The 11,693-nt window shown below is 35.2% G+C and overlaps 1 protein-coding gene across 1 annotated transcript; it reads right to left on the bottom strand.

The window, feature by feature from the left end:
• Nucleotides 1-6,616: 6,616 nt before the first annotated feature.
• On the bottom strand, nt 6,617-8,579 carry GCK72_012359 (uncharacterized protein; the record flags this gene model as incomplete). Its single annotated transcript, XM_053729047.1, has 4 exons — nt 6,617-7,168; nt 7,218-7,346; nt 7,863-8,308; nt 8,435-8,579. 4 exons carry the CDS (start codon nt 8,577-8,579, stop codon nt 6,617-6,619), a joined length of 1,272 nt encoding a protein of 423 aa, XP_053583819.1.
• Nucleotides 8,580-11,693: the final 3,114 nt, after the last annotated feature.

Genomic DNA, 11,693 nt, shown 5'->3' with positions numbered 1-11,693 from the left:
GTTTTTTATGTGTTATACGAATATCCAAGTTTCCAAATCGATAGACAAATTCATTTTCTTGAAAGCTTCATATTTTCATAGCTGTGAAATCGTGAACGTAACAGTGATACAGAAATCTAAAAAATTGCCCGAAATTTGTGTCAAAGTGTTACAAATGACATTTTTTCTGTTTTCTTTTAGACATTCCTTAAAAGTTACATGTCTATTCTTCTCGGGGCTCCAATTTGGTAGTAGATATTTCAAAGAAGTAAAAGTTAAGGTCCGTTTATCAGAAAATAAAATGACTCGATAAAATCAAGAAAGTCTGTTCTGGCCCGTTTCTGTTTCAGTAAGAACGTGTTATCATAGGAGGGAACGAATTGATGCTTGATTTGACTGTTCGTTTAAGCAAGTGACAGTGGAATTATTTGAATACAAACTCCATCAGTTTCAGTATGTTTTTAAAACAAGAGTAACCACGCAATTTTAAAATTAAAAAATACTTGGAAAGGAATATGATTCGTTGTGGTGCGTACATCGTGTTTCTTAGAATATCGTTCATTTACCTCATTTTTTTGAAATAAGACAATTGCAGTGTTGAAAAGTTCATCCGAATTTGCACACATGCTCTCACATTCAGTAATCCTCACTCTTTCCAATATAACTTTTTTACTAGTTCTAATATGTAGTGAGATTTTCTTAATGATTTTCAAACAGACTTCATGTATATTCATTGTTAGAAATATCAGTTCATTAAATGCTGTAATTCCCAAAGTTTTGCAGTAATATATGGTTTATTTTCAGTCAGTTCTCTTGTAAATCGTTTCACACAAATTTTTCCAGATTTGGAAGAATTGTGTTTCAGTATAATCATTATTTCCCACTTATGACCTGACTGCAATAGTTCTTAAATCACTCAAACAATCTGTTTAGTATTTATTAAACTTTTTTAAATCAGAATCGTTTACAGTTCATAGAAAAAAACATTGAACTTCACCAGAACTTTTCGCTGTGAAACTTTTATTTCATTTTACCTTCTTGAAACACCGAAAATTCACCCTTTTGTCTAACGTTTTTGTTTAAAGTTCCTGTTCTACGAGTACTACTTAAAATGTACAATTTGCTTCTTTCAATTCCAAACACCGGTTCATGGTAGACTGATTAAACCAACACACTTTTAAATGTCATAAATAGCACCACGCTCATTATTTTTCGCTGTTTGAAAACTGGAGGCTTACTTCATGTGAGGATATATTCATCTCACATTCAGGCACCTGTATGTCAATTGTACATATCAGTGAAAAATCCACCTTCCGAAAACTTCTGCTTCAGGAGTTCCAAAAAATGGTTGTCATTTTTTAGCTGTAATTTTTACTTAGTCCCGATGTTCGTCAGCCTATACCTTCTTTATTTTGGACTAAATTTTTTTCGAAAAACTGGAAAAGTTTATATCGATGACTAATAATTCAAAACTGTATTCTGATTTTGACGAGCCAACTGTTATCAGTATTGTTCTATTTTTACTTGCTCCGTGTTTCAAGATATCGATAAAAAGCATTCTAGCGTTTTTGAACAGTCTGGAAGTATGCTATTGTATATTTATTACTGGAGATTGTCGTGCTTGTTGAACAGGGAAACCTGAAACATAATTATATTTTTTGTTCTTAACTTCAAGGTACATATGTACGTAACTAGGTTTCTCTTGGCATCGAAAGTTTCTTACAAAACAATACTCCAAACCTTTTTTTACATCACAGTTGAAAATGTATTCTTTTTACATAAATTGAATGCTGTAGTGTATTTTCTGTAGATTATTAACTGAACAAAAAACAGTGAACTTTTATAACGAAATAAACAACAAAACCATTTCAGAAATTACACTTTCGGTTTCACTACTTATCAGTTTTCCAACTCATCTCATCAGTCTCGCATTGGGTCATACATCTCAATTTCGAATTTACTATCAATGGCAGTTGAAGCTGTCGCAACGACACTCCGCGTCCCGCAACGAAAACTTATTATACTGTAGTTTAAAAATGGGTTTTCAGTGAAATCGACTCTAAATATTTGTTCAAAAAACCAAGCATTGAAAAATTTTTTTTCACAACTATATCACGCTGCTTTTCTGTTTTTTAGGTAACTGGACCGTTGGAAAAATTCAGTTGTGGTGAACACCCGTCTGATTATAGACCCAAACATATAATAATATCCTAAATTCCTTTTCGTTTCAAAAACATGATTACTGTTATCATTATTCTATTGTATCGTTTCAACCAGGTTGGATAAACATGAGTTCACACCATTTTGGAACCTTCTGGAATATGAAAATTGAATTTCCGTTTATCTGAAAAAAATTTCGATTCAAAAACCGATGATACAAATATTATTTTCTGTTTCTGATTTGGAATGTGTCCTGTTAGGAAAGCGCTGTTGTACTGTTTTCGATTTTCAACTTCTCAGGTATTTTTTCGCACTTTGCCCACGAAATGGGCAGCACGGCCCAGAGAAAAGGGCCGCGGGGCCTGCCCTACTCCGGCACTCGTGCCGATTTTGAGGGCCACATGGCCCATTTCGTGGGCAAAGTGCCGAGATTTGGTTCAACGCGCGGCATTCCTCTCCTTTCGCTCCTTACCATTTAGCACTATAATTAACCAGATTACACAATTTTGTACTTTACTACTATTTATTCATCAAAATTAAACACAAAATAGCAATTTCAGTAATAATGGGGAGTAATAAGATAAAATAAACTAGAATTTGTCAAACTTTAAAATGGGGAATAGGAATACAGGAGAAGAATATAATTTTTAGTAAAAGTTACAAATATACAAATTAAAACGAAAAATTTAAAGTAAACGCAAAATTAACAGAGACGAGCAGTGGAGTAGCCGAAGCGCATAGTTGATGATGATGCTTGTATTGTTGAATTTATTTCTCGTTAAGCTGAAATTTGTCAAAAATTGAAAGATAAAAAGAAAAAAAGAAAATAGTAGCGTCTTACCTGTTTTATCGGCGGATCTGTGTAGATTGTCTCATCTTCTAATTGAAAAAAGTAGCATAAAATAGAAAGACGAAAGAATTGAAAAAGAAACGAAATAAATTAGAAAAATCGTGGTGAAAAATCAACGTGTGCTGTAGAGCGCGATTTCTTAACTTGTGCCCACTTCGAGCCAAAGTGGTGCCCAACCGGGGCCAAACAGGTGCCCAACCCGTGCCCACATCCAACCAGCTTCTCCTTTCGGCAACCAACTCTCCAGCTTGTGCCCAACCCGCGCCAAACTAGTGCCCACTGGGCCATGTGGCCCTTTTTGCGGGCAATTTGCCCTATTCAATGGCCACATGGCCCTTTTAACATTTTCACTGCCCAACCCTCGCCAAAAAATACCTGAGTTAGAAGCATTTACTGCTATTATCGAAATAAAAATGCTACAATGTCGCAATGCATCAGCGAATTGTCAAATTGCGGTTTCAGTATACACAAAACAAAGTAGAGAAACAGCAATTTCCTAGTAGATCACTCTTGATTTCTTGAAACAAAAATCTATTTGAAATCGATTCAAGCAAAAAAGAAAAAGTTTACGGTTTCCCTATTTTGAGAAATGCATATCTTTTTCATCAATAGGGTTAAACTTAGATTCTACATATTAACTTCACTTCCACAAAACCTGAAAAAGAACTTCATATCGAATTTTTCGAATTTTTTCATGCCACCAACAAACTACACCTTTTACCTGGAACATGTTCTAGGAGTATTGACTTGTTGAGTTTTCATGAGAGTTTATGTATTTTTAGAAACGTTTACTAACCGGATACGCTTTTTTTTCTAAATTTCTTTTCAGTTTAAATATGAACCCTATCTGTTCCGAACTATGCCAAGTTGTTCACAAAGCTTTCAATACACCTAAACTGAAAGAAATTAGTTGTTATAAGTTTGAAAGCCAACAATGCAGTACTAATCCCGTTTCAAATGATTCTCATGTTATATTCCTGATACAGTGATTTTTATGATAAAACTAGTTGACTGTTTATCGAAATCCTTCTGGTTATCGAACATTTCAACTTTTGAGAAATTTATTAAAGTTTCTTCGTTGGCTAACATTAAACGTGTAAATAACACAAGGTGTACAATAAATATTCGGAAACTGAACATTTAACATAAACCCTATCTGTTTCACGGACGTTTTATGTTAATAGTGCTTTCCTTGCGTTCAGTTTCCAAAAGTTTCTCAAATAAAACTTTAGGAACATCCTATTACCCATCCGCCGGTGGTTCAAAGTTCGGCCCGGGGACGCGGAGTGGGTCTCGACACGACTACCGTAGTATGAAACTTTTTATGGCGAAAGTACGGTCAAGAGCCGCCGTAAATCGAAATTCCGCAACGAGACCCACTCCGCGTCCCACTTTGAGCAAATGATCAGCCACCGGCGGATGGGTAATAGCAGAACTCCGAATAAACTTTCAAATTGAAAAACCATTATTTAATTTAATTTGCATTTTATTGACATTGAAGTAGATTCTTTTTATTTATATCGAAGAATTTCAGTTGCATACAAATCAGTTTTTTTTAATATAATGACTTATTCTGTTTCAGAAAAGGTGTGTGATGGGATGCACTTATCCAAGATTGCTATCATAATTTTTTTGCAAAGTTTTCACATTTATTTATTTTGGAGATTTCTTGGCAGAATGCTCTCTGATGTATGGAAAACCATGCATTGTTCTAGTCGGTCAAAATCATTGAATACGAAATGTTTGCATTCAAACAGAAGGTTCAGTTTGATCACAGTTTAACATTGCGGTCTTGCGATTTGTGAATACTTATACCGAAGAGTACGGGATCAGAGTTGCATGGAATTCCGACTTCCGACTTCAGACCTCCGGATAAGGAATTTTACTTCCGACTTCCGTCATTCCATAACTGTGAAATTTTCGAAAAGTGCATTTCACAGAAATTCATAGAAATATGGTCTAAAAGGACAGAAAATAGGCTTTTCTTCAGCCAAAAAATAATTTTCCACTGATTTTCGCGAATTTCATGATTTTTCTCTTGGAGTTTTTGAAAGTTTGAGAAAAAATCTAATTCCGACTTCCGACTTCCAACTTCCATCGATGAATCAAAAATATTTTACTTTATAACTTGATGTTGAACTATTGAAACAGAATAACTTCACTGTATTAATAACGTTTCTTCTCTTAAGAAAAACGTTTGACTTACTTTTCCAACTATTTCCTGAACCAAATATTTTCAAAATGAAGTGAATTTATTTATTTGTTAAATCTATTTCAAATAAATCAAAGATTTTTGAATATTTAGATGAGTTTTTCAATATAGTTTTCATAAAATTCTTGTTTCAAGCAATTACCATACGAGCAAAAAAATACAAATCAATATTCTATTGGTTTCACTTTTAGTTTAGGGTTATTTCAAAAAATACAATTATTTTTTAAATCACATTCTGTTCTAGCACATTCAAATAAAAACAGTGGAAGAATTGTATTGAAATACTTTCCAAAACCTAGATTTAGAAAACTTATTCAAAACAGCAAGAAATAGGTAACGATGGAAAAAACAATTTGAAATAGGAGGAACGAGAACAGAGAAGTTCAACAGATTTGAATAGTTTTTTGTTCCCTGTCTCAAACTGTATTTGTAACTTTGAAGATTTTCATTTTTGCAATCAGTACGGGCACGGCTTACCAGTCATCGCTCATAGGCAGACCTTTTCCTCCAAAAAGAAAGAGGAAGATTAAAGCGAAAACAATTTTTATTGAGGAATCAACCTTTTGAAATAAGAATGGTCACTTATGATAAGCTTGACACAGTTATCATAATTTTTCATTGAACATTCAGAACCGTGATAGACATAAAAATTTCATACCTCCTCTATTACTCTGAAAAAAAGAAACAGATTTTGGCGGTTTCATAAAACAGAAAAACATCATGAAATGTATAACTTTTCAATTATAACTGGTTGATTGTCTATTATCTGTTTACAGGTGTACTATTCAGGGCGGAATTTTTTTAACGGCAAAAATGGTTCACATTACGATTGACTCAATGAAAAAATATTCGAAATGAAAGGAGTTTGAAACTGTTAAAAACGCGTATAAAATTTATTTGTTCTCATTTGGTTTTCAAATATACAGGAGTTTTGAAGCCATAATTTTTACTTCAGATTCCGAAACTTCAGATGATTCTAAGAAACTTTCGAAATTGGAGCTTAAAAGAAACGCTTCAATTCTCGTTCTCCTGACTCAAAAGGAGCATAGGTGGAAGAATTTTTCCACGCGGCCGTGTAGTCCTCTCGGACAAAATCATTTCTCAATTCCTTGCTGTTTTCAACTAACTTTCGCTTCTTTTTCAATTTATATCGCGAAAAAAGAAAAAAAACCTTTAAATTCGTTGATATTAGTTGCGAAAATTAAATTACTCGAAAAATCACATTTTTGAAACCGTAAGCTGCATCATTTTAAGCAATTAAACTTCAGACCAACAAAAAGTCAACCAACAAAAAAACTAATTTTCCCCAATAATTGCGTTGTTCTGAAACCGAAAATTTTACATTTCTATTATTTTTATTCAAAGAAATCCAAATGAATCAAAATTAAACCAATTATTCAATTAACTCAATCAAATCAAAACTTATAGTTCTGCTTCTGTCCGAAGCTGTTTTCATCCCATGGCTGAATCGATGGCCCTGGAGTGGCCGTGAGCGGATATGGGTCCTGTTGCCATGAGTGTAGTGGTGGTAGATTATTGGATTGAGAATTCAGATCCATATTAAAAGAAATGGGTTCCATTTTAACACCGCTGGATGGTCCTTGAGTCACCGATGAGTTCCAAAACTGATATTGATTCTGAGAATCAGAAGTAGACGCTCCTCCGGAAGTGTAATTCATATCGAATCTAGAATTTTCGGGAGTGGGCTCCTTTTTAATGAATGGTCCTGGAGTCATCGATGAGCCCCAAAACTGATATTGATTCTGAGAATGAGAAGAGACTCCTGAATCCCTTCTAGAAGTTGGTGACTCAATTGACGACGCCACTGTGCTATTCATCGACGAAATTCCAGAATCCCATGTGGAATCCTTTTCTGAATTCTCCACAACATCCTCCTTATAATCCTCCTTATAATCCGGCCGAGCGAATGGATTCTTGTTGGTCTTCAACTTTCTGACAGCTTCGTTCTAAAACAAAAAATATTCTTTGAAATCTGGAAATTAAAATGAATTTTACCTTGTAGCCAGTGACCACAACGAATTGTGTCTCCTTAAACACGAATGATTTTAGGAATTTCTTCTCGGTAGACTGCATATAGTAGACTGATAGTATGGGGGTGTAACGGCAGTGGCTGGTGACGAAGAGCTGGAAAAAAGCAAATTTAAGATTTCGCGAATTTAGGAACAGAATCGGATTTAGCAAGAGCTTTCATAAAAGTATAATCATGACGTAGTTTGGAAGAAATTGGGTCTCGCCACGTAATGCTACAGTACTACGGTATTTTCGCGTCGAGACCCAGAATGAACGGAATATATTCATGATTATACTTTTCTGATCGGTCCTGACGCACTGATCGCGAATATATAAATTTTAAACCGCTTTGATCCCACCACGAAAAGTTACAGTACCCCAAACATCTAGATTTTCGTGGCGAGACCCAACATTTTCAAAGTGTACAGAAATAGGTCATGATTATACTTTTTTTGCACTATTTCATATTTTCTAATCTAATTTTGTCAGAAAAAAAAGAAAAAAAGTTTGCCGCAAAAAAGTTCGAACTCGGGTAGACCAAAGTCAAAAACAAGGTTGTTAACCACTACACCAAACCTTCGCCAGCTGAGAGGAAAGGGAAAAGGGAGTGAAGAAATTATGGTGACTCACCGAAATATCCTTGTTTTGATCTGCCTTTGGTTTTTGTGATTCTTCTTTATCCTTTCCTCTTGTATTATATCTTCTGACGCTCTGGATCCTAGCATTTTTGAAATTGACACCTCCACCCATCACACCAGCAAATATCTCATTACTCTCCAAATCTGCCTTGACACTTTTCCCAGTCTCTTTCCACTCGCCACCTCTGTATTCCATCAAATTATTCTTGTTGACTCGTTGGAGTTTCAGCCCAAAAATGTAATTTGCCGAGTGTGGGAGACCGGATACGCTGTAGTGGAGAGTGGGGAAGATTTGACGTCCGTTGGGGAGGGTGACCATCTCGTTATCCAGTACGTGAAACGCTTTCCACAGTTTTGTGTCGTGCAGAGTGACCTTAATGGCGTCCGGGTTGACTGGCTCGAATGGGGTTTGGACGGGAGGCGCTGGAGGATTGTAGTCTGAAACATATTTCTATTTACTGGCTCAACACAGCTCTTAAAACTGCGCTCCACCGAAATCCCCATTGAAAAATCTCACAATTTTCTTCGGGTTCGGTAGAGCGCGGTTGTAAGACGCTAACTCACTATTCACATATCCTGTCTGTGTCCAATACTGATTTGCGGCATACTGTAAGTAGTCCTGGTTACTGTGCTGCCCGTCGGCATCTGTCTGCTGATTTTGAGCCGCCACTGGGTAGTTGTGTGAATTTTGGTAGTAGTTGGGGTACATTACTGAAAATTGTTATGTATAGTTGAGGAACGGCAAGAAGTCATTAAAAAATGAATAAAGTGAAAAGCTGATATTATCGACATGAAACAATCTTTTATTTTCAAAAAAAAATATATTGACTGTGAACCCCTGATGTACAACGCGTGCGCAAAAAGACTCGACGTAACCAAACTAGAGTCTATAATTAGCGGGCAACAAGGAATCGGTAGATCGAAAATTAATTTGCGGAAACAGTATCCGCGACAATATTACCGTTGCAGGTCTAACAGTTTTTCAAATTTTTTTTAAATGGAAAATAATGGGATCATTTTTGAAACTCCGCCCATTTTTATTATATGCGGTTTTTAAGATGATTGGTCAGTGTACTTTAGACAGTGTACTTGGTCAGTGTAGAAGGCGGATTTTAAAAAATTTTGGCGGAAGACGGAAGGCGGATTGGAAAAGTGTCAAAAATCGATTTTCGCCTTATTTTCTTGTAAAAAGGTCTTAAGATGGTTATACTGGTGCTAAATTCCGTTTTTTCGGAAAAACTGAAACTGATAGCTTTGCTGCAAAAAATCTTTAAAATATCAGTAAATTCGAGTAGGGGGCGCACAAATTTTTCAAGCTGAAATCGTATAGGCGGAATTCTGGTCAACCCTGTATGGGACAATTAGTGACACCGTGAAACAGGGTAATTTTTAATCCATGTGAATTCAAATTATTTTTCCGCGAAGCCGGAAGTCTAGGGAAGCGCGTTTGCTCACGGCTTTGCAGGCTGCCAATTGAGTCGCCGCTCAGTCAAATCGCGTGCTTGTAGCGTGAAGGGACAATAGGGAGTTAAGTTTTTTGAATAAAACTTACTTTTCTAGTTTTTTCGGTTAAACCTCGCACAAAAAATATAGAAATTATCAAAAAAAAAGTTTGGCGCGGAGATGCTGCATATGGACTTTCTGTGACCCTGTGCCGTGACAAACTCTCAAAGATAGTCGAAATCAACTAAAGACTACCTAGATTTACAACTAGCACAATACAAATTTACAATCGATAGACGGAAGTGAGAGAACAATAACCGACCAATATAAAGTTACTGCTCACGGTATAATGTCGCAAAAATGCGTGAGAATGACAGTGTGACTGCGTGCTCTGCACGCGAAACGCACTAAAAATGAGAAGATGCTTTTCGAAAAAGGGATTAGATGGGAACGCTTACAAGGTGATGTCACACTTATTCACACTGTTTTGTATGTAATATCAATCGATACATGGGAAACTTGGAACATAAGAGAAGATTAAGATGATCGACATAATGGGAATATCATGACGTCCAATAAAAACAAAAAAAACAGTGTTTGTATTATTGACTCTGTCATTTAAACTGATTTTGATAATCTTACCACCTACCAAAGTTTTTTTTTCCAAATATATCTGTGAAATAATGTTTATGAAACTGAAATGTTTTTCTCATTTTTCTCCTGAAATATTGCAAGGACTTTTTCCCGATAGCAGAAACCGACGAGCCCCACAACCGTCAAACCATTAAGATAATTTTAAGTAACTTAAACAACTTTTATTTCAAAATTCATTTTAGTTTGGCATCATATTAGACCTTGCACCACAGCTCTGTTTACCTATTGTCGAATAACCCATCTAGGTTTTTGGACATTATGTTGATTAGTTAAAACTGCAATGTTTTACTTAGACTTCGAGTTAGGCTTGTTGCTGGCTGCATTCGGCGACCCGCGGGGCTATTCTCACTGAACTTGTGGCAAGCGCTTATTTTCTTGATTTTTCTTTATTAATTTCCATTCGAGAATGAAAAACGGGCGACAAATGGCCTTCTTAATTTTTTGTAATTCCCGCAAGTTTATTTGCTCAATAACTGCTTTGTTGTTCTACAGCTTCTATTTAAGACAGTAGTGTTGACGTAATCCAAACACTCATTCTCACACTTCTCAAAATTTTACCTGTTTCGTTTTATGCTTTGACATATTCTTTGCAAATATTAATCCCGTGCCCGTTAGTGCTAATCACCGAATATTAAAAAATTAATAAAACCCACTGTTTTGGCAGAATGTTATTTTTGGAATAATTATTGTTGTTTCAATGAATCTCTATTTGTCATCCACAATTAATTACTTTTGCTCAGAAAACCTATTGAACAAACATGAAACGGTGAACATTTTTGAACTGATAATCCATTGTAAATATAAAATAAATTCACGTTTTCATTAACAATACTTTAGAATATTTAAAATTCACATTCATTCCAACCGGCAACCGGCTTCCTTTGTAGCAGAAATTTACGGAAGTTTTCCGCCTCCCGCGTGTTTTTGGTCTTCCGTCAGCCTTCAGTGAAATCAGTTTCACTTCCGTCTTCAAGTCTTTTACGCGGTTCTGAATTATTATTTTTAAGCTTTTATTCACCTTGAAAGAGTTTTTATGCAATTGCTTCCAACATAAGAGTACACCGCAATTTTGAATTGTTATGAAATTTGAAATAGCGATCTCCGACGAGAGCTGTTTGAAATTTCAAAATCTTGTTGAATCCCGGAAATTTTCAGCGCTATCAGAATTGAACGTTTCAGAAAGTTTACTTATGACGGATTGGTAATCTATAAAACAATTTTTCGCTTGCATATAAGTTGAAACTGTTTTTACCAAATATTAGTGATTTTGTTAATCAGCCTTATTATTTGTATCGTGCTTTTGGTTTTATAAAAACATAAATTCTAATCACGGACCAAAAACCGATATGTTTTACTCTGACAACGTTTTGATAGTTTTCTGAAACACTCTAATTGTTTTCTATAAGAATAGTTTGTTGATTTGCAATGTAGCCATAAAGATCCAATAGTAATTTTGAAAAAATGCAGTCGTTTTTTGCAAATGAGTTGAAACGGGAACACCGAAGTTTTCCAAAACAACATTTTAGTACAGGAATGACACCAAAATAAAACACTTCAGTTCTCCAAATTAGAGTTGTTTTGAGTTTTTTGTAACTTTATCATTGTTGAAAATCTTTAAAAATATTTCAAAAATAATTATTTCTCAATTTGTTCTTGAGGTATCATTCATTTGTCAGCGAACAGTACTGTTGTTGTTAATTTCATTGTTTGGATCCAATCAAACTGT

Source organism: Caenorhabditis remanei, chromosome IV (assembly GCF_010183535.1).
Source record: "Caenorhabditis remanei strain PX506 chromosome IV, whole genome shotgun sequence".
In the NCBI taxonomy this organism is placed as follows: Eukaryota; Metazoa; Nematoda; class Chromadorea; order Rhabditida; family Rhabditidae; genus Caenorhabditis; species Caenorhabditis remanei.
This window is presented reverse-complemented; position numbering and strand designations above follow the sequence as displayed.